The 24,127-nt window shown below is 48.8% G+C and overlaps 2 protein-coding genes across 2 annotated transcripts; one reads left to right on the forward strand and one right to left on the reverse strand.

Moving 5' to 3' along the window:
* Nucleotides 1-795: 795 nt before the first annotated feature.
* On the forward strand, nucleotides 796-22,365 carry LOC119168299 (uncharacterized). Its single transcript, XM_075867061.1, has 3 exons — nucleotides 796-1,520; nucleotides 16,550-16,869; nucleotides 19,253-22,365. Exon 3 carries the CDS (start codon nucleotides 19,356-19,358, stop codon nucleotides 19,674-19,676), a length of 321 nt encoding a protein of 106 aa, XP_075723176.1. The 5' UTR covers nucleotides 796-1,520; nucleotides 16,550-16,869; nucleotides 19,253-19,355; the 3' UTR covers nucleotides 19,677-22,365.
* Nucleotides 9,829-12,115, reverse strand: LOC119167110 (uncharacterized). Its single transcript, XM_037418532.2, has one exon. It carries the CDS (start codon nucleotides 12,086-12,088, stop codon nucleotides 10,538-10,540), a length of 1,551 nt encoding a protein of 516 aa, XP_037274429.2. The 5' UTR covers nucleotides 12,089-12,115; the 3' UTR covers nucleotides 9,829-10,537.
* Nucleotides 22,366-24,127: the final 1,762 nt, after the last annotated feature.

Here is a 24,127-nt window from a genome sequence, read left to right on the forward strand (position 1 = left end):
AAATACTTGATAGCCCTAACTTCCGAAGACCTCCACTACACCGTGGCTCATGATCGTATCGTAGTTTAGGCACGTGAAACACCAGAAACTTTTATTTGATCTGTGACGAACCACGACGACGTAGGCCACTCACTTCGAAAGCGTGTCCGCATGTAAGCGTCGGTCACTCACCCGCGCTCTCTGCCTTTCCCAGAGCTGCACGGTTTTGCAGATGACGCGGGGGTGCAAGGAAGCGCCACCGCCTTTCGGAAACGAACGTCGTCACGCTCCGCGCTCACGAAGAACGCGGACAGCCCAGCTAACCCAAGCAAACAAAAGAAAACAAACACGTCCAACGTATCATACGTGCAACTTCGCCGAAACAACAAAAGGCGACAAACACGGCGTGCAAGAAAGAAAGCAGGGTGAGCGAGACACGCGATCGAGGATACGGCGTTAAGAGAGAGGATCTGGATCATTAAAAAAAAACAAAAAAACCGGAGCAGTCACGTACGAAGGCGACGGCAAATTGCCCTTCCGCTACGCCTTCCGAGCGTTGTTACACCGCGGTACGAACAATGGCCTCTTCGGAGAGGAGGTTGCCAATGGGAAAGAAGGCGGTCCTCCCAGAATCACGGCGACGATCTAAGGCGAACGCGGCGGACACGCAGTCTAAACAAAGGAGAGTCAAGCCCCCCTCGACACAGGCGGCAAAAAACTATACACTGCGCGCGACAAGCGAAACGCGTGGCGGAACACTCCTCAACCTAACTGAGGGAGGATATCCGGTGGCGTCCTCGCTAGGCAGCGCTGCACAACTACAGCTGGACGCGACGTTACGAGAATGGGAGCGACAATGCATCTTTTCCTCTCCTCCTGGCGGACGACATAGAAACTGCTAGAGAGAGGGGGGAGAGATCGACGTTGCTGGCGCGGAGGATGAATGCACGAGTCCAGAGGAGCACGGCACCGCGAATTCTCGTCACGCTCGGCTGGGAGTGCGCGAAGCCCTCGTATCTGTACGCGCGTGCGTGCGTATACCAGGCCGAGCGAAGCGAAAAAAAGGCGGGGTCCCACTTCTTCAGAGTCCGACGGGCAGTACGCCCCATTCAATTGCGCTTCGTCCTCACTATACGGTGACGCTTTGCTGCCTGTGATACGACGTACCGACGGATACTGGCGACGTCTTGTCCCGGGAGGGCGAGTACATGCGTCAAGGCGTCGCTAGAGTGGTCGGCCCGTTGCCGTCAAGCGTTCCGTGTCACGACATCTCGGAAGCAGGGTGGTGAGCCTAACCAAACGTCTTGTACGGCCCTGTGGGCGGTTTAGACGCCGTCGTACGTTCAGCAAGCAACCCCAGTACCAGGGACGTGTCGTTCACCGGGATATGGCAAATCGGAGCCTGCGTCAGTGATGAGACCACTCCGAGCACTTGACATGAAGCTTGCTTCACGTTGTGCCGTCGTGCTTCTGTGAATTCTCTGTTTTTTTTTTATTATGTGCCGGTTATGAAAAACTGCGCGGACGATCGGACTGCACAGGTGAGTCGGCTTCGATGGGTGCCTTGTGCAGCGTCGAGCAAACTAATCAACTGAAATATTCCAGGAAGTAACGTTTTCATGGCCTCACTGACAAACCATGAGTACTTGTGTAACGCTACTTGTGGCCAAAGGTCGGTGTTACGTGATGCATCAGTTGTAACTTTCGCAAGGCTTCTCAGCTTTTGTCGTTTCACGTGGTCTACATCTGTGCTGATAAAATTTTAACTACTACCACTGCCGGATCTCTGTAGGTCAGTCATTCTGAAAATTTTCCATGCCACATAGCGTGTGCTGAGACTTGAGCTGCTGCTACACCATGAAATAGGCATTTCTGTAAATTTCAAGAGAGAGAGAGAGAGAGAGAATAAGGTTCGGCAGGGAGGTTACCCTGAAGGAGATTTCCGGTTTGCTACCCAGCACTGGTGTAGCAAACGTCAACCATGTACACTGTCGTTCTTCATGAAAGGGAACATGCGAACGCATGGCCTGCACTCTGCGGCGGCTGCCTACAGCACCCTCAACCGACAAGTGAAGAAAGCACGTTCGCTTTTGGCGTCATCTATGGCCAAGCAAGATAACGAATCATGGGCGGTAGACAAGCGCTTCTTGATTACGTTCTCTCATCGTTCGCGCGGCGAGCGATAACGGGGGATTACTGCAGCTTGTGCCGTGGTCGCGAACAGCGTTTTATATGTTGGCGGTTGACTACGCACTGCAGGCATGAGCAGAGAGGGAGTGCAATCTAGCAGCGCTTATCTACCGGCCATAACTCTTTTTTTTTTCTGCAAGAGATGACGCCAAAAGCGAACGTGGTTTCTTCACTTGTCGGTTGATGGTGCTGTAGGCAACCACCGCAGAGCGCAGGCCACGCGTTCGCGTGTTCCCTTTCATAAAGGACGACAGTGTACACTATACTCACGGATTTAAACGCGAAAACTTAGGGCTAGCTAATGCACGCACTTTCGGTTTCAAGCGTCTACAGTTTGTGTCATACTGGCGTAATTTTTACTCAAACATTTACATCATAGGTTATATTGATTCGATGTGGTATGACGTTATTGTCACGAACAGCTGTTTATATAGCACTCGCTATAGAAAGAAAGATTAAGAAAAAATTCTGTAGCTTGCACTGAAGGCGCAATGATAAAGAGACAGCGGAGCTGATGGGCACATATATGTTGTCCCGGCTTTTTCTGTTGCTAAGTTTTGCAAATTTTCGTCCTCTGTGTCTTTCTTCTCTCTGTTTCTCTGCCTTTTTATTTCTGTTTGTTCTAATTGATTTTTACCTGTACACTTAATTTTTTTGTCACCGCTCTCTTAGTCGCTACCTCTGTCTCGTTTTGTCGCTTGCTTTCTCCTCCTTCCTACCATTCTCTCTAAATCTGATCCTCGTTCTCCGATTATCTCTGTGCACGCAGTTGTCGCGTTTCAGTTCATGAGTATATACTGTCTGTATGTGCATGACAAGACTAAGGTAGGGCTTGAAAACTATGCACATTTACATCTTTCGAAGTCTTCGATTCTCGGTAAGCTCTGACAATCCGAGGCGAACCGCGATTGGACAATCAATCTTGGCAATATATCATACCGTACGATAATATGCTTCACAAAATACAGGTGCGAAAGGAAATGGGACGCGAATGCGTACATAGCAATCATCGCTGACGTTCCTGTGACTTTCATTGTCGAAACCTGTTGGCCCTGCTATGTCGACAAGGCTTCGAAATGAATGCAGAAACGAAAATTAAGCGGTGATGTGTTTCTGACCACGACCTGGCTTTGGTGCTCGGCTTTCAGAAGATAACAGGTGGGAAGCAAAAAAGTTCCTGGAATGCAGCACCAGGTGTCCTTGGCAGCCATATCTATACCCTCTCCTACCTGGTGTACTTGTCTTTCTCTGCGGATCCTATGGCTCCAGCCAATCAGCAGCACCTATCGAATGCGTATACATTGTCGATCAGTCTCGCCCATTCTCGTGTGGCGCGGTGTATGGCGTGGTTCGGTCACTAGCCCGAACGATTGACAGATAGACAGCACATGGATTTCTCTGAAAATTTGTCGTTACGGCTTCAAGCGAACTTGTCACTCCGCAAATCGATTATTGTAAAAAAACAAAAAAAACACGTTGCTTGTTATAAGTGTGACTATTCGCAATGCGCATGCGAATGTGCAAAAACTTCTAGCTTATATACGTCAAGAAAAATACCACTTATTTAAAGCTTATCGACGTCATTGCGTAGTAGTAATACTATAACGCCGCGAAAAAAAAAGGAACACAAAAGTTCTAATATTGCACGAATGCGTGTGCTGTAAGCATCAGTTATATATAGTGGCTAAGCATTGGCGGCAGAGTTTCCATTGGTAATTGTTGTAGCAGACTGCATGGAACCCAAAGGGAACGAACCACCGGTGAGGGTGTTGTCTGCTACAATATATGTTTTAGCCAAAACGCCCCCCCCCCCCCCTGCATGCAGTATCACTGCATATGACTTCATATGGGAAGCTCTCCTCTGTTGGAGCCATATGCAGATATGCAGCAGCAAGATACTCTACTCGGCGGCAGCTGTAGAAATTTCCGTGGCTTGCTCCACCCACAAAAACGGCGGTGGATCAGTCCTCCCCTCGCTGTGAGATGTCTGGCCCAGCCGGCGTCCACTGATCGCTTATAAGTGTCCTTGCTGTGTTAGTGCAAATGTACTAGTTTACCTTTAAATAATGGCTTGGAGTCCGTACGTACATTGCTGTATATTTTTTTGAATACGGTATGATACAGGACGCTCAATTTCAGTTTAAATGCAGCGCCACGAAGGCACATGTATAGGTCTTCAACTCGCAAAGGCTCTAGACAACACAAAAATTGGTGAATCTCATCTATAGCTCGAACATCTATAATTTATCTCAGGGTTAGACAGCGCTATATATCCGATGACATGTTAAACTTTGGTTTTCGCTGACACTGAAACGCAACAGTAAACCCCCGGCAAGTAACGCGACCGGCAAGTAACATTCGCAAAGGCCGTTGTTTGTATACGCCCTCGCTTCGCTGTTGCTTTCTGGGGTTTCCCGCAGTTGCTGTAAACAGAGCTTTGCACCATCACATTCTCGCATGCCCCCTATTATTCAAATTAAAAGAAACATCAAGTGTAAGCACTTGCGTACAATTAATGCATGGCCGTTCACACTGTGCTGTAGCGTCGCGACCGTCGGCTATTCTATACGGCGAGCTCATCTTGTGCACGCTCGACCGTTGTCGTCTTGCTTGAGATCACAACAAGGCTGTATATACGCGCGTGCGTTCTCATTGACGCTGCTGAAGTCTGAATGCAAAGCAGTGCCCAGCGGACCTGAACATTCGACACACTCAAACGTGCTTGACTGCTGACCCAAGGGTCGCCTGATCGAATACCGACCTCGACGGTTGCGTTTCGATATAGGCGGAACGCTAGAAGCCATTTGCATAGATTGGCGTGCACGTTAAAGAACCAAAGGGGGTCTAAATTTCCGGAGCCCCCCCCCCCCCCCACTAAGGTTTCTTTGATAGTCATATCGTTGTTTTGGGACGCAAAACACTAGAAATAAGCAATTAAAGGCTGGGGTATAAGTGAGCTTCAAAGACTGGCGTCAGTATACCCTTCATGAAAGGGAATCCGTAAGTGACTAACAGTGTCACCTGCTACGTTTATAGAAAAAGCGGTGAAAATTGAGGTTACCGACTATAATGTGTAGGGGTGTAATAGCCCTTCCTCAAACGTAAGCAAATGCTGTTTCGAAGGACTTAGCCTGGTGACGTTCTTGGAGTAGTGAGTATTATACTTTGCGAGAGTTTGACTTGTAAGCTGTTCCGCGCACTTAAAAAAAAGTAACTCACATGATTTCTAATGCATTCGCCTAAGATGACTTAAGGGCAAAATCGCCTTTTTTTAATGCTTCTCCAATAATACGTTCTGGCGGACTAGTTCGCTCATTACTGTTAAACCTTCTTTATGAACGCGAATTAACCAGGACACGAGTAAGAAAGAATAGCTTGTTAATCCGATATTTTATTGAGTTAGTATATAATACTTTACAGAGGAGTTTCAGTGCCACTATGTTAGGCTGAGAATCTTTGTGTTCTGCGCTTAACAACAACAACAACAACAACAACAACAACAACAACAACAACAACAACAACAACAACAACAACAACAACAACAACAACAACAACAACAACAACAACAACAACAAACTAAATGAAGAGTGTTATGGTGGATGCATACACATGAAAACATTTGGGTTGGTACATACGATGTTTCATGACCTTATTAATACATATCGCAATATAAAAAACAGCAAAACATCGGCTTAATAGCCCAAGATGGCGGCGATAACATGTCTTAGGTAAAGTATATCTCTATATCGCGAAGTCAGTTTTTAAGGCCACGAAAAACGTTTGCACCGACCCAATCATTTTCACACGTGTTTGTCTGCCGAAACACTGTTTGTTTAGACGTTAAAGATCAGGAGCACAAAGGTTAACAACCGAATGCGGCGTCACTGAAACCCATCCATAAAATAGTCTCCTCAACCACCCCTCTCCGAAAGCTTCCTGTACCTAAAGTGGTACGGTGAATTTGCGCATTTGGTGTGGCTTCGAAGGGTGGTTCCGCCCTAAGCCATCAGATGCCATCATAACGTGACAACACACACACACACACACACACACACACACACACACACACACACACACACACACACACACACACACACACACACACACACACACACACACACACACACACACACACACACACACACACACACACACACACACACACACACACACACACACACACACACACACACACACACACACACAGCATATTCACGGGGTGAATGGTGATGAGTGGGACGAAGCTCCCGAAGGAATAATCGGTCTTGTGTGCAATTCGCCCCCCCCCCCCCCAATCTGCGCGCCAACAGGGAACGGGTTTTATTACACCACGCCTCATATTGTACGATTGTTTTCCACCAATTACATGTGCCATATGTCACATCATTCCTATTTACGTCTCGCATCTTTCATCGTAAACTACAAGTACGGCCATCTATAGTTTCCCGCGTCTTTTCATCAACTGCAAGTACCGCCATTTAGTGAACACTCGAAAAACTAAACTGGAGGTGCCTACCTACTTCCACTACATACATCGGGAACGACCAACCCACGCCTTAAGAAGCTTCGCCCCTTAAAACACACACACACACACATCACAAAGACCAATGTTGTAACTACCAGCACGTTGTGTGTTTAGAACAAATGTTCAACGATTGTTAGCATGCTGCATTCTACCTCGGAAAAGACTTGAGCTGTCCCGGACCAAGTGTGTTTATAAGAAATGTACGGTGCTTTAGTGTGTACGATGTGCTCTACTACGGAAGAGCAATATGCTGTCTGAGCAAAGCAGTGTGCTTAGAAAAAGTGGTCAACGATTTAGATATGGCAGAGCTGAAAACCGTCCCTTCGGCCTCACACTTGATGAGGCCGCACTATAGATTACCGCACCACCCCAAAAATGCCCTCGCCGAAGGGAATAGTGAGCAAATGCGAATGCATTGCGTAGCGTCCATAACAGCGTATCGCACGTGAGCACCCAGCTGAGAAGAACAATGTTTTCTTCTTTTTTAGACCGCGCAGCCAATAGCGCCGTTCGCCGCACGTGGCGTTTTTCTGTCGCGAGAAACGCGGTATGCGTTTCCACGGTGAAAATAAGCGCGCGCGCCCCGCAGCTGTTTGTATAAAAGCGGGTGGTGGACGGATCTTGACGGACGCCTGACATAGCCCGACTAGGGAGGGGGGGGGGGGGAGATTGATTTTTAAATGCGAGAAAAAAAAAGAAACTACAAAAGTGAACCCCGTAACTGCCTGCATCTAGTGAGTGTGACACCTCCATAGTGGCTCACGGGGGAAGGGGATAAGGAGGGATTAAGGATAGAGCGAGAAGTAAAGATAGAGAAAGATGGGGACACGGTCGAAGGAGTCCGAGGTACGACTCGGCGATAGCTTCACGGTGTCAGGAGATGGCGGAGGGTGAGCTGGTCGGCCAGAGCTGCAGCGCTGTCGTCGGAGGTCGCGGGGGCACCACAATTCGGCACGGAATCCAGCGAGCGAGTCGCGTAGTCTGACTATGAAATCCATCTGCATTTAAAACATACAGATTGGTTGCCAGCACGGCTACTGCAGACCTATAATTAAATCTGTCTAATGGCAGGCTGCGTCCATATGGCCGGTGCGGACGCGCAACTAAATTTATATATTGCCTCAAAAACTAGCGCGCAGTTGCTATGTGTTCGTAAAAAGTGCTTAACGATTTCGAATACTCGGTATTCTACTGTGGGAGAGCTGATCCAACAGAATAGTCTAGGTGGTGTTCGCTGAACGCCGTCTTTCTGGCGCGTGTTTAGAAAAAGTTAACGATTTAGAGTACGAGGTACTCTACTATGGGAGAGCAGAAAGCCGTCCCTTGGGCAGGAAAGCAAGTCAATGACTGCTCTTGTATTGAGGCTGCACTCTTGAATATTACGTTCATTCCTCATTTCGAGAAACCACCGTTATGTCCACAGTTTTAAGCGAGACATGCGGAAAATTGTACGTATATTATGTAAGAACCAACACAATGAAAAGCAAACTCGTGTTGAAATGTTTACACACAGAACACGTCTTTTAGTTGACTATGCAGATAGCTTGCATTTTTTTTTTAGATACAGGTAACAAGCGGCGTCAAGGTCTTTTTTGAACCACTTCTACTCTCCTCCGGATAATTTTGGCATACGTGGTAAATACAAACAGCTCTTCTTGTGCCTTTATAATCAGGCCTTCTGAACCCCCCCCCCCCCCCACATTCGAAAAAAAAGGCATCTAAATAGACGTATACTTGCATAACAACCTTATTTCCGCCGTGGTTTGTTTGCTGTCACGAATACCTCTCTTTGTGTTGTTTCACCCATTTTCTAAGCGCAGGATAGTGAACTGGGTGTGTGCATAGTCAACCTGCTTGTCTTTTCTTGCTTCCTGATTTTTTGCTTTGCAGATTGCATATTACCAAGGAGGTTGAAAAAAAAAAAAAGATGCCGAAGCGGAAGCTCCCGCAACGCATTGCCAGCATTAGGGAAGCCAGGTTTTGCCCTCCAAAGATCTCAGAAAGATGTTTTTTCTGGTGGTGCCCATTTAGGCATCAAGTGGATTTGGCCTATTAGTTTAAAGGCTACGTTAATCATAATTTAAAAGATAGTTGTTTCGGATTAACTAGCCTCAGGAGACGAGTATTGCTGACTTAATCACGAATAAAATTTGCCTTGAAATCGTGGATTACTAAAGAGATCTAGTAAAAAAAGCACGCACTTAGAACACAGAACACTTTCTAGTTAAAAAGGGTTGCCACGTTAAACTGGCTCGGCGTGCAAGAAAAACACTCCTTCTTAATCGCCGAACGCCAACAGCTCATCGTGCCCCTAGTAAGATGGCTGCCGCCGCCATCTTACGGTGGGTACGGCTTCACTTATGGGGATTAATTTTCACTCCAGCAATTTTTCTAAAACCTCCTTGCATATTACCGCGACTATATGCTACATTGGGTGTTTTTCAAACTCATCTCAGCTAGCTGACCACTGTCCCGGAACTTAGTCCAACAGGGGCAAGGACCGTGACGAAAGTTGAAGTGGAAAGGCGGGGGGGGGGGGCGCTGGAAGGGGAGTGTTTGAACAAAATGTTACCTGACGTTTCCACTTGAAAGAATGCCTTTCTCATAATATCAGCAGGAGATGGGACGTAGGTTTAGAGAAAGACATCGGCACCCCCCTGTCCATAAATGCTCCTTGACTTGACTTGAAGCCGCCTTCAATGCAGCACGTTTAAAACGTGTCTGTGCATTTGTGCTGCCTTGGCACCAAGGAGGTAAAAAAAAATTGCTGGAGTATAAATCATTGCTTAGGAGTGAAGCCGTGCCTATGGCAAGATGGCGGCTGCGGCGGGCCATCTTACTAGGGGAAATGGTAAAGTATTACCATTGAGCGTTTAAGAACGGAGCGTTCGAAATAGCGCGTTCTAAACGCGTTTGTGCTGCATTGAAGTCGGCGGCAAGTCAAGTTCAAGTCAAGCAGCGCTTCTTTATTACGGGGGGTAAAATTCTGAAGTAAGGCTTTTTTGTTCTACGGCAATGTTTCGACTATGTCGGGACCACTTGGGCTGCCTCAGAAAAATAAAAACACCTGAGACTTGTCCCGTATCCATAGTTCTTCCTAAAAAAGCGTAGGGAACAAAATAATGCGAATACCATTTAGCAATTTTACGAAAGTTTATTGTAGCGGGCCACTCCGGAAACGTTCACGGGCTGTAAGTTTTAGACCCCTGCTTTATCTATATATTTGAGAAAAAAAAGATGTAAAAAAACAAGAAGCCAAAAGAGTACTCGATCAAACACGTAATATACGTTCGAAGATGAGCACTGTCAAAACGACTGTCGTAGCGACACCAATGACAAAATTGCCCAACAGTGATAAAATTTGCTACTTGGATCTGATCCCTCGTGCAAAACCACCTATACTTGAACAAAAAGAACGATGGATTCACTTATATGTTTTCTGACAGAACACTACACTGGCACTTCGCGAGACTTACAAACGCTGCGATTGGGAGAAAGAAGCAGCCGCCAAATATCTGAGCTATTGTCCCTACAGGTGTGTTTATTCACACTCTTGAATTTAGTAAACCATATGGTACACTCGTTTGTTGTACACTTCGAACAAATCTGCAATGCGAGATTCTACTGCGTGTTTAAATGCTTCGTGCAGGATATCCATAGCTGTACCACTATAAGTACTGTTATATGCACAAAGAACTCGGATCGAAGCCAGCCAGAAAGCAATCTTCGAGTTACAGGCAAATGGCTTACTCGAGATTAAAAGAGTCGGGATGTTATGTCTGAATTAGCCTGGCATGCATTTAGAGGCAAACGTTAATTGCACTCGTTGTTGGCAGAACGAGCTTATTGGTCGAGGACATCAAACTCTCGCTTCGACTCCTCCATCGCCGCATTGTCAGAGTCGGAGCAGTGGACTTCCCTTATGCTGCCGTAGAAGGGTCGGAAGAGGCATCCGGCGGGCCACACTTCCGCCTTCAGGAGGCTCTCGAAATCGGGCTCGTCCACGGCCACGTGAAAAGAGGCGTAGGTGTCGTGCTTTGACGGCAACTTGGTGCACACGCACGGGGCGCCCGCCGTCACGCCGTCGACGAAGTCGGCGACGCTCTTGGACGTCGTCAACGGGTGCAGACGGGACACGAACAGCGCCCGGCGAGCGACACGCCTGGGCGCGGCCGACAGAAGCCCGCTGTTGGGGCACGTTCCCACGCAAGACTGCGGCATGCGGCCACGTCGAGCTACTGGAAGACCTCGGGGTTTCTTATAGGAGGGAGCGTTGTTCTTCCCGGCAGACGATGTGGAAGAGCTACGTGGAGGCGGAGCCCGTTTTAGGGCGGTAGATACGCGGCCGTCTTCCAGTTCTTTCGAAGTCTGCGTTGCGATGCTCCGCTTCGACTCGAGCTCTTTGGTGGGCGAATCAGGTGTCTCGATAAAGGTTCCTCCGACGCCCTGACGGGCGTCGCCTCTCAAAGCGGCCGCGTAGCTTTTCGGGATCGCAGTCGTCGCTGCGCACGGATGTGGAGGAGCGGGACGCTTTTCCTCCAAGCCAAGCGCAATCTTACCTAGAACCTCCGTGGTTCTGGCCAGGTGCAACCGAAATAGCTCACTTTCGCTGTTGAGCAGTCGTACGTCTCTCGCGAGGGCGTCCACGTCCCGCCGAAGAAGGGCTACTTGCTGGAACAGTTCGCAGCCGTCGCCGGTGCAGGCGCCATCTCTTTGTTCCACACAGACCACGCCCTTGTTGCCGCCTGGAGCGAGACGTTCCGCCACGCCTTTCCTGGCAAGCTGGCAACAAAGGACTTCGTTCCCGTCGTTCAAAGGACGCAGCTCCGAGGACGTCATGTCGATATTTTGACAGAGCAGACCATTCTTGCTTTGGGCAGCCCGGTTACGGTCTTGCGCGTCCCGTTCCACAAGTCGCCCGAGAAGAGACGCGTTGTCGTCTTTCAGCGAGCGCACGTCAGCGGCCACGGCGTCGACTTTGCGACACAGAAGCCGTACCACTTGTATCAGGTCCGAGTCTCCGGCTGGCGGCGTGACTTCGGGTTGGCGGTGAGGTCCGCGGACCACAGCCGGCGTGTCCACGGCTCCGCCCAGGACGGCGGTGCTCTCCGGGTCGTGACGTCTAGTGCAAGCGAAGCACTTGAACGTTCCGACGACCAAGTCATGGTCCTCATCCTTGATGCCGACGCACATGCAGTGGAACTGCCTCAGACACTTTCCGCACGCTACGACGAACGGCTGGTGCGCGGTGGGTGCGGAGCAGGCTGCGCAGACGTCCTTGCTTCGCGGCATCGTCGCCGAGCCCGTCATGGATGCGTGCGCTGCGCATCGCTGCATGGGCGCAAAGCAGCCAGGTATGGGTGATATAAACGGCTCGGCAGTGCGAGCTTGCATCCGGTGTTGCGGGCTTATTGGTTATGCAAGGCGAGTCGACCGTCGTCGACAGCGGCATTTTTCCCCGGATTGCGCGCGTTGCATGGGGCACGTGGTCTCCACCACAGACAATTAAAGCAGTGGTTTACGGACGGTCTCGATAGGTTTGTCCTTGACAGCGAGCGATACGCCGTGGTGGCGGCGACGTGTACATAATGCAGGAGACAATACAGATAAAGAGGTAGACGAAAACACAGGCATACTGCACGCAGGCCATGAGGCGACTGCGTGAATCTTACATTAGTATGGCGACCTTGTCAATGCCTTTACTCGACTATGCCGTGGTATCACTTAGGTACAAGACAGTTAGCCAGTGTCACATAATATACTTCCTTAACTGTATAAATGTACCAATCTGAAGCACTGAGAAGTATTACACGATCTGACAGGCATGTGATATTTTATACAGTACAAAAAGTACCCGAATAATAATGATTGCTGGAATTTTACGTCCCAAAACCACAATATCATTATGAGATGCGCTGTATAGGAGGACTCCACGAATTTTGCCCACCTGGGCTATACATTAACGCCCCCCAAAAATCTGAGCACATGGGCCTCCACAGCATTATGGATCCATTGAAATGCGACCACCGTGGACGGTATTCGATACCCCGACCTTCGACTGCACAGCACCGTACTGGACAAGCAGATGGCGAGTACTTGATAAAGTTTACCGTGAAAGCAGGCGCCTGCACAGCCAATTTTAAAGCTAGCCATAAATGTGAACATCCCTCTTCTGTTAATGTATACTAAAGCAAGAATATACTGCACGGCCGATGCAGATGAAGCGACAGCTGCGGCGCCATGATGATGACCATGATGAAAACTTCATTCAGGTGCCATAATCTTCTTCTGAACATGTCAGTTCTTACTATCTCGAACTACTTTTAATACCAAACCTAATTAAACGTTGATGTATTCGTCTCATTTGTGAGCTGATGTATAACGGAGATTATTGTTTAACTGGAATACCTGCGTGACCAGACTATACCACGCGCAAGAAAAAAAAAAACAGAGCATATCCACGGAGTGAATCATGATGAGTGGGGCGAAGCGCTGTAGGGTTTTATCGCTAATCCGTGAACCATCCTCGAATATCGCCCACTACATCATACGACGTGACAAACACTGCATATATTTATACAAGAAATTTTATTATTCGTACATGGTATACCTATACGTCGCTTCCGTTCACGCTTCATTATAACGGCTTTATGGTCGGTGAAGTGGTGGATGGGGCGTGGCATGTTTATAAGGACGAAATAGTGGCCAGTTGGTAAAGGTGGAACTATAGGCGGTCACGTACATATACATACAAGGGATGGACACACCCACGCCTTTAGGAGCTTCGCCCCTAAAATTTACTCGAATACCACTAGTCCGCGACTGGTATACACTTCGCAAAAACTATGACCCCCTGCGATACCGTGTCCTTAAATTTGTATACACGGGTGTGTTCGAATTCAGTGCCAGTCTAATTTCGGTCTCCGCGGACTGAGATCGAACACGTGATCTCGAGAATGGAGAAGCTTAACTCAGATGCGATCCGAGCCAGTATTCTTAAAGCACCTTTCACTCTAATTCTTCTTAAGAGCAAACACGCAAGATAATCGCGGTGCTGGACATACTTACGGCAAAGTTTGCATGGTATAAAGCTCAGGAAGAGAGGTGCGGTGCATTTCTGGTATTAAAATAACTGCAGCACTGTTTATGTAGTGTTCTATAGCGCTATATACTGCTGTACATATACAGCCTGACCTCCTTGAAAGAAACAGAAAACATTTATCAAATGAAAGCTTTGTGATTCATGTTCCAATACGCCTACACTAGATCCTTTTTTTATATAGGTAGAGCACGGACGTGCCAGCCGTTAAATAAAGGGTCCAGCAGCGGCTGAAGCACTCGACCTTCGGCATTCTTTCGTCAATGTTCAGGCGGCACAAAGGCGCGCGTATACAATTGTACACCTACAAAAAACGAACCACGCACAAGTCGGATCGCTTGGCACCGTACACAAAAGACGACGCTCCAGCTCTCGGTAGCCGAATCGCGCAACAACGACGAGCACGCGCGACGACCAGCCACCATTGTGCGCTTGTGAACCATGCGTATCCTTTCGTTTGGAACACAAGTGAGCGGCAATGCTGCCCTGGACGCTCTCTCTCTCTGTCACATACACATTCAAATGAAGTGCATAGTCCGAGATTTGTCGGCAGCCGCGGTGGCAGGTCGACGGCCGCACCAACAAAGCCGCGCCGAGAGGGCCTGTTATCGTGCCACGCTCCGATCATCCCGACGGATGGCCGTTGTTGTGACCGGCGCCAGAGCGGAAGAGGGAGCGGCGCTCCTTTAATCTTCAAACAAGTAACCGAACGACCGGCTGCCTACTGTTAGGACCGGCGCCAGGTCTGACAATGGATCGGCGTTCCTTTTGATGTTCCTTTTTAGTCGCCAAACGGGCTGGCGGCCTGTGTCCGCCATGTATTGTTCCCCCCTGGCCGGAGGGTGCGGCGTCTTGCCGCCGCGACACCGTGAGCAGTTCGGGAGACCACAAGTGCCGCTTCTTCTTTGGAAGATGACGGCGGCGGCGGCGGCCGGAAATCGTCCCGCTAATTGAACGAGTCGTTCGGCGACCATTTGAAGCTTGTTTACGGCGGCCCTTTCGATGGATGCAGTCATCAACTTCAGACCCCTCGCCCAGCGACACCCCTTGACGAGGAGGAGCCACGTTCGTGCCACATGGCCGTGCAGTGACCACGCTTCAATTTTGAACGTTCACGTGGACCGTGCGTGCTCGTCACCCTCGCGGGTAATGTGTGATCCGTGGTTGGACGGTGCCCTCTGTACGCGGTCCCCGATCTAGGGATCTGGGGAGGACAGACCCTTTATAATGAGCCCCCACGGCTCATTCGTGTGTGCTTTTTTTTCGAGAGCAGAACCGAGCAGAACCATGTAGAACCAAGCACCATGTAGCGCTATGTTAGGAGACATGTAGAGGCCTGCCACGTTTGAGAGCTCACCGTGTAGGGAGTTCGCAATGTACATATTGTAAATAAACCCTCTTCAAGTCTCTCTTCCTCCTGCCGCGACAACTTCATCCCGGACCTCCGGTGTCTGGAAACCCCGGTCGCAACACCGTGCGCTTGTGCACGCGGAGAAGAGGGCGTGGCGCAGAACAAGAGGAGGCGGGGGTGGTTGTAGGTTGTTGACTGACTCGCGTGCGAGCGTGGAGGTTGCGGTTCGCTGTCCGAGTGGCGCATCTACGCGGGCATAGGTGCGAGCGACAAAGCGAGTGCTGAAAGCGGGAAAGCCCGCTTTATTCGAACTATCGGTTAATGCGAACACCTAGAAATGTACATACATAAATGTATGTTGTTCCTAACAGTGTCGTTAGGAACAATGAACCATTCCCAATTTCATTACTGTGTATTCCCCGACGCCAAACGAGGAACCAAACTTTTAACAACTTTAATACACCCCCCATAAAAAACGCCTATAGCAAACGTCTACTACAATATACTGGAGTGAAAGTTTGGAATGCCATAGCGCGTTATATAAAAAATACCCAGAACTTTTCCAGATCATTGAAAAAATATTACTTTGAAGCAATTTCTTCTGCTTGAGTTGACTGATACTTTAGGTTGTAATTTTTCATTATGTATATATATTGCCCTTTATGTGTTCAGTGTTTTCCTTGAAAGATGTTTTCTTTAAAAGATGTTTCAATACCCTGGTTTTCTATATTAAGCCATATAAGAGAACTACTATTGATACTTGCAACTACAAGTATCATTCTTCAGTTCTGTACGCCACTAATCACCAAATATTTGTGTTTACTACAAATTATGTACTTTCCCTTTTTTCTGTTTTCAATCGAATTCATGTGACTGTTGTTAGCAGATAAACATTACTTGTTGCATACCAAATTTGAATTGTTTACTTCTGTTTACTTTTAATTAGAACTATTACAGTTTCACTTATGTATACTTTCAATGGGACCCGCACTAGCCTTTGGCTATGGGACCATACAGTTTTTGCTTATTTTGTATAAGATACGAGTGCAATAAAGATCGTTCATTCAAAAAAAAAAAAATGCTGAGCAACGAAGCCACCAGGTTCACTACTCATTTGCATAAGACGGCTTGAAGGCGACAGCTATCTGTTTATATTTATATTTTTATATTCTTGCGTTGTATCCATCGCAACTGTGGGACATTAACTTGGCGAAAAGTTAGCGATGTGAGGCTTACCGTATACGTACTTGAGTGCTATCAGCGCGAGTCAGATATTGTCTCGCTGCGTCAGTCCCCGAGTCAGTCCCCTAGTCCCCGAGTCAGTCCCCGAGTCGCTGCGTCAGTCCCGGTCTCACTTAGCGAGACCGACAGGGTGGTTTCTCTGACGTCCCCCGGTCTTCCGCAGGAACCTGGAGCGGGAGGGACGCCCTCTAAGGAAGGTCGTCGGAGCGTGGCGGCCCCTCACCTCTAGACGTCGTCCCCGGTCGACGACGTCGCGGCCCGCACTGCGACGGTGGCGGCGGACCCGGTGCGTCGGCAGGCGGTGCTGGGTCTGGTGGTGCCGGGCCTGCTCTTCCTCGTTGCCGGCACCGTGTGCGCCTTCTACGCCTTCCTCGTGGGAGTGTCGCTCGTCGCGTTCGGCGCGCTCCTGCTCCTGCTGCCGGCGGCCGTGTGCCGCATCCTCAAGTCGCTGCCCGGACAGGAGGACCCCGAACATGGACGCAGGTCGGCCTTCGAATGTAACACTAATGTGGTTTGGCAGCGCTTGCGCCTGGGCGAGTTGGTGCGCCCCTTGCGAAGTTGAATGCAAGAGGGCCATCGCTGAACTAACAATTGAGTGTTATTCGATATTGCTGGCTTTTTATAGTATCACAAGTCAAGAAGCCGCACACCCAACACAAAAGTAACCGGCAAGAAAGAAACATGACGGCTATCCCTTAACGAAAACCGGGCTGACAACGCAGTTGATCGCATCCCCACTGAAACGATCCGTATGCGATATCCAATAATTCCGTATGTATCCGTAAAGATCTTACGGAAATTAATGGAAAATATATGGGAAACATATGTATTCTTACGGAAATATATGAAAAATATATGGGAAACATATGTATTCTTACGGAAACATACGAAATTATTGGACATCGCATACGGAACATTTCAGTGGGGATATACGCGTGTGCCAACTGTAGAATCTTATTAAAGACAACTTATCAATGAGTAATATGCTGGTGCGCACATTCGGAATCTCGTTGAAGCACGGCAATGGGCGCGTTCCTTCCAAACAGCACAAAAAAAATTGCGGGTCATTATAAAAGCTTCGGAGTTGAAAGCGATAGTGATGTACTGTTCCCAGTACTTCAAACGCTTAGTGCATGAAACCATTTCGAACTTTACCACGCACCCACTATATACGTGGCCTTAAGGGAAATAGGTGCAGTAGCGTGTGTACCTTTAGTACTGAGTGACCGGCTTTAAACCACGAAGCCATTATGATAATCACATGTTCCGACGCTTGCTGGAAACGGGCGCTGAAAATTACTGGAATATTTCATGTTGAATTGTGAAGCATGTATACAGAACGTGTACCTTCACTCAACTTTCAAGGAGAGGAAGTTATTTTCAATGTATTCACAAGCAGACACGTGGCCCTGTGGTAGAACGTCCCGCTTGCCACGCAAATGACTCGGATTCGATCCCCGCTCGGACCCAAACGATTCTGGTTCGGTCCCGTTTTTCTTCCGCAAACAGCCCTTGAGAGTTAATGTTTCACCTGAAACACCCTTCAGGAACTAAACATGCTATGAATTATCGAAGCACCCGTTCTCCATATGACAGCGTGCCATATAACAGGGACTCGCTGGTTAAAAGATCGGTAGCTTTTAGGGTGATATGCGTAAGTTTACACCTATTCTGGCGAGATTTATTCTTTATTTATATTGATCGGGAATAGCTCCACCGGCACTAAAAGGTTGATTGATTGATTGATTTGTGGGGTTTAACGTCCCAAAACCACCATATGATTATGAGAGACGCCGTAGTGGAGGGCTCCGGAAATTTTGACCACCTGGGGTTCTTTAACGTGCACCCAAATCTGAGCACACGGGCCTCGACATTTCCGCCTCCATCGGAAATGCAGCCGCCGCAGCCGGGAATCGAACCCGCGACCTGCGGGTCAGCAGCCGAGTACCTTAGCCACTAGACCACCGCGGCGGGGCCCGGCACTAAAAGGTGGCGTTAGATTCTGTGGTGATATATATACCCGATGGTCGGTATAAGGCACTGTACCGCGAGCGTTACGCCCCCATATAGACCTTTTCACTCAAGGCTCCCTGGGTGTTCCCATAGTTCTATCTGGGATCTTGTTAATGTGCGTGAACCCCCCCCCCCCCCCCCCCCCCCCAAAACTAAATGTACCACCGAGGATGTGACATCGGCTTTTGTACTCTTGTGCAACAGCCCAGAAAGAATGAATCCTCCTCTCAGTAAAAAAAAAAAAAAGGTCCATATAGGGTATTTTATGCAGTGCTTTGCGTGTGTATACGTGGTTGAGCGCCTACGTGTACCTTTGATGATGTCATCTGTAATCGCATCTTCCGTGACTCGTCGCCAATTTCTCACGGTTTTTCAGTGATACGCGTGCTTAAATCATTGGCGACACCCCAAGATATGGGCGCTTTTCGCATGAGTGGCAACATGCTAGAGATCGTGTGGCTTGGGTTGTGGGGGTGGCAACCAAGGAGGTTTTGGGGGCAACGGCTAGTATGGGTTGGGGGTGGCAAGTGACCTTCTCGCTCTCCGCGGCCGACGCACATGTTCCCAATTTATGAGCCATCTTGTTGGGAGGCAAATGCTTGTAACTCAAGGGAGCAACTCCCCCACCCCCTTCCCACCGCTCCGGCCCGTGCCCAAGCCTATGTATCCGACTTATGTGCCATCTTGGGCGTGAGTGAGGAGCAAGTGCTGGTATTGCTTGAGGGGGCAAGTTCAACTTTTGCACCCGCTGCCAACGCGCGTGTACTTGAATTATATGAAAAAAGTATTGCACTTAACAGATACAAAAGATACGTACGCTGAAATCTGGCGTCATGTAAATCTCTCGTTGCAGCGAAAAGGAGAGCCAGCGGAACATCGCGCGGGACCACCGGCCGACCTACGGATCCCGGTACTCCGCCGCGTACGTGAACCCTGCCTTCGAGCCCAAGGAGGTGATGGTGGACGACGACTGCTCGGGTTACACTCGCGTAAGCTCCATCAGCTGCGGCAGTCTGCACCAGGACCCGTACAAGTCGCCGACGTCGCAGAAGCCGTACCATCTCAGTGGCGCGCCGCCGCGCAAATACGCCAGCACCAACAGTCTGGCAGCAGAGCTGCACGACGCCTGCCGATACCAGCGCGGCGGCGGTGCCAGAGATGCTGCCAGACCAGTCAATCACGGCTTCCGGCACATAGAGTTCAACCCCGAGTCGCCTCGCTTCGGAGAGCAGCCCCCGAGATACTCGACCGTCGTACGAGAGAGTCCACTGATTTAGCGCATGCGTGACGCGATGCACGCGCTTGAGAACAAGAATACAGGCAGGGCAAATGATGGCAGACATTGGATTGGATTGGATAAACTTTTATTTGGTCCTCCAAAACACAGATCACTGTGTTGCGGGCAGCTCCCACGTGGGGACTGATAGCGTTCCCGAAATTTTTAATCGCTTTCTTAAACTGCTCTAAGTTAAAGACGTGGAAATGGTCACATTTGCTTCTCGGTGCTATACGGACATGCCACATTTTCGTATTAGGTGGTGCACGTGTGCCTCCTTTACTGAAACGGAGATATAGAGGGAGTACGCACGTCTCTACCGCTGCGTTTATGTGATGGAGACAGATACGCACTACCTAATATGGGCATGTTCCAGGCTTTCGGTGGAAACGCTTCCGTCTTTTACGTCAATACAGCCCCCACTACAGTGTCATGAACCAGGATAATTGGTTGCACAAAACACTGCTTTCAATTCGCACAGAACAGTGACGGGACTCGCAGTGCACATGTAATGCATATTGTCACGACGCAGACACAGCAGGAGTCCGATATAGAAGAGCTCACGTTAATTAAAATGAAAGGCGCTCGTAAAGAGGACAGGGCAAGAGCTTCGTCTTCCTCTCTGGCTGCGCGAGCTCTCCTCTGCAGGTTGAATGCGGCATTTGCCTCCCTCCAGGAAGAGCATCGACCCGATGCTCGGCTACAGATTACGCGGTGTATGTAGTTGACGTATATTACGCAACTGGCTCACTGCATTATGGCTTCATCCGCACAACGTGTACGATTTCAGATTTTTGAGCTCGCGAGGAACTGTCAGGGATGACCTCATAATTCACGTCACTTAAGCGCCGTACAACAATAAGCATCAGGAAGTATACCCTATCGGGTATTTTCATTGCAATAAGAAACAACTGTGCATTTTCAGGTTTAAAATTGCCCCCTTCATCGTTTTAGGACCTTTCATCTGAAAGCCCTAGAATAAAGACTTTCACGCAACGAAACAGGCCTATTATTTTACTACGTAGCCCTGCTGGGATAAATTTCAGTTTTGCCACCCGGGTAAAGCGTGTGCAACGTGGCGTGACGACGCAAAAAACTGTTGTGTGGCGAGGAAGACTAACTGCGTACTGAAATTGCCGGTGATATTGAGAATTGATTGATTGATTTCATTGATTTGTGGGGTTCAACGTCCCAAAACCACCATATGATTATGAGAGATGCCGTAGTGGAGGGCTCCGAAAATTTCGACAACCTGGGGTTCTTTAACGTGCACCCAAATCTGAGCACACGGGCCTACAACATTTCCGCCTCCATCGGAAATGCAGCCGCCGCAGCCGGGATTTGAACCCGTGACCTGCGGGTCAGCAGCCGAGCCACTAGACCACCGCGGCGGGGCTGCTATTGACAATCAGGCGGCTAGCTCTATACCAGCGTTATACGTTTATCGCTACCAAATCAGAAGTGGACAATGGGCATGGAAGCTTAGCAGGGCGAGTGCCAAAACGCAGAAGTTGCTTCCTCTCACGCGACCACTTCCAGTGTCACAACGTCGCGACATGTATGCTTTCTGGGAAGCAACCAAATTATAAAAAAAAAAACACTACCCAAAGCAAATTATTCAGGAGTTCTTGAAGTCTTCAGATGAGGTCAAGTTGAAGTGAACAAACTTTATTTGTGCTGCGGTTATTGTCACTGCTGCGACTTTGCCGCTTTTTCGGCGCTCGTCTGACTCAACTCCCATGGAGGCCCTTCATGTATAGCATATAGGAAATGTAGGCTGAACAACTTCGTGTCAACAGTGAAAGCGCTTACGAAGCTTTTGCGTAGCATGTGAAGTTTGCACATGCTGTACACTGCACATGCTACTGTATATACTGTCACTTTAGAGTTTCAAACAACCATAATAAGACCTATTAACTACAGCACCCACGGAGCCTGCAAATACGTAGCATAGAAATGCGGACCGAGTTTATATGTACCGACGGTCGAACAGGCCTCAATTCACACACGCGACACCGATTACACAACTGCCAGTGCCCTCACGCATGTGGAGCGCGTCGAGGAGAAACTATTCAACGTGACATGTTGCTGAGCTAGTTCGTTCACTACAGAAGGACAATAAAAGTGTCTCTACAGGTAACACCGCTTGTTCTCTAGAACAGGAGAAGCGGCATGGTACAAAGTGTTCATGTAAGCATATGTCACTGCATGCTTTCACAAATTCATTTTTTTATTTACAGAATACTGTCAATCCCCCCATGGGGATTATTACAGGTCCCCCAAGGGGGATTGTTTATCCCCCATGGGGGATAAACATTTCGTTGTGAATATCAATGTATTGTTTTGTCCTGGGATATCTAAGCACCACGCATGAGCTTATTGAAGTAAAACGTATCACAGATGCAGCACTGTCGACCAAGTTGAAAATAGTGCTGTAGAAATAGATAATTACCCTAAATGACACAATATAGTAAAACGAAAAGTATCGGCTGTTAAGTTATTTTTTGAGAACTATACTGCTAATATCGTAGGTATATATTCATTGTAAAGAAATAAATGAAGGTTCAAAGCTATTTTTTTTAAATTTACTGCTGGAACTTCGTGTCATCTTGACTACACCAATATTTGTCATTCATTTTTCTATACCGCAATTTCCCCACAATGGCCCAATAAAATATCCCGAAACCTTCCATGCGATGCCTTTCCGGATTTCTTAGACCACACAACGTAATACATTCACACCGATAAAGAAAAATGTGCGTACTGTAGCAGTCACCGTCAAAATCAATAACGTCACGACAAATCTATAGGTGGGAACGCAAATACAGAGGGGTGGAAGCCATGAGAACACTAACGAATAACACAGAGGGAGAAAGCGTTCGCAGAGTAGCTGAATTCCACACAACAACAACAACAACAAAAAAAAGCTCTGGGGATTTTTTTTGTATTAGTTCTTGGAATAGTCACCGTCTGAAGCTGCCAATCTCAAGTGTGCTGAAGCCTCTCGATATCGCTTAAGCTCTCGGTCTAAGGCAACCAGTTTGTCGGTAATGTTGTCCACGGTGAAGGACCGTGTGACCGACTTGATTGGGGCAGCACGCAAGGGACACACGCAGCTAAATTTCCTCAAGGTGTTAATGCAAGCGGAGCAGAACGTGCGACCGCACTGCAGCACGACGGCGTCCTCGAACAGCTTGCTGCAAATGAGGCATGTCAGATCGCTTCTCATGATGCTCTTCACCGTGCGCGAGACGTGGTCGCCGGCGGACGGCACGATGTTCTTGCTGTGGTTCGAAGAGGCGTCACTTCGGCCCGCCGCTGCGAAGCTGTTGGGTGATACACCCGGCTCCACTAACCCGTCTTCGCCAGCTGCCGCCCCTTGCTCGACTTCCGTGCCTCCGTCGAGAGCTCTTGGGAGCTGGTTGGCGACGCTGCCGATCAGGACGAGGAACGCCGGAGACGTGTAGATGACAGCGTCTGGGGCCCGCTGATGAGCATCGCCACCTCGATTTCAGATGTCTTCTGCGAGAAATCTAAACACGGCGCCTGTTGTCCCCGGGTGGACCAAGTGATCTCCCTGGCGCAGCAGACGCGGCTTCTCGACTCTCAGGCCGTTCACGAACGCCCCGTGCTGGCTCGAATTGTCCTCGACTCGCCACAGACCCGACGCGTGGCGTGTGAAGACTGCGTGGCACCTGGACACCGAGGGCGAAAGCACACAGATGATACAGTGCTTACTGCGCCCTACCGTCACCTCGTCTCTGTCGAGCACCAGACGACTGGGCAGGGGACTGCCTGGTTTCACTATTTGAATACCAGGCCAGAAGAAACTTCTTCATCGGGCATTCTTACGGCGGCCATAATTTCCACGTTGCCACCGCTGTGATGATGATGGCCTATATGTATGACCCACACCCACTGTGGAGAACTGTCCATGAAGCAAACCATGAGATGAAAGCCACCCTGATTCAAACCCCGCTGTACAGGTGCTCTTATTTTTGAATGACACTTGTCAAGACAAATTAGTAGCAGGCACCACCCTTCTTAAATTTATTACGTTGCCAGAACAAGAAAACAAAGACGCGATATAAAAGTGTGACAAAAAACTACACTTCACTATCACCATCACTAGCTGAGAGCAAAAACAAAATGAAACTCTCTCTCAATAGCAACAGTTATATATTTATTTATTAAAAGTTACCTAGCTTGTATAATTGTTGAAGTAAGGTGCAAGTCTCTGTGTCTGCTTTTGAAGGGTAGAGACACTTGTAACCAGTGGAAGTGAAGCCCCTTTCAACCTGCAGCTCCCCCTTTACCACTCACATTTCTGGGGTGCAATGCAGGGTGGCAGCCGAGTTTGCTCCGAGCTCGCTTGCGGTGGCAGTGGCATGAAGACAGTGCGGAGCGCGTGATAGCAGCGTCGATAAGAATGTCTACATGAACGCGCGTGGC

Source organism: Rhipicephalus microplus, chromosome 6, assembly GCF_043290135.1.
Source record: "Rhipicephalus microplus isolate Deutch F79 chromosome 6, USDA_Rmic, whole genome shotgun sequence".
NCBI lineage: Eukaryota > Metazoa > Arthropoda > Arachnida > Ixodida > Ixodidae > Rhipicephalus > Rhipicephalus microplus.

Coding starts and splice junctions, on each gene's coding strand:
- LOC119167110 (XM_037418532.2), bottom strand. CDS start 12,088: ATGCAAGCTCGCACTGCCGAGCCGTTTATATCACCCATACCTGGCTGC.
- LOC119168299 (XM_075867061.1), top strand. CDS start 19,356: ATGGTGGACGACGACTGCTCGGGTTACACTCGCGTAAGCTCCATCAGC.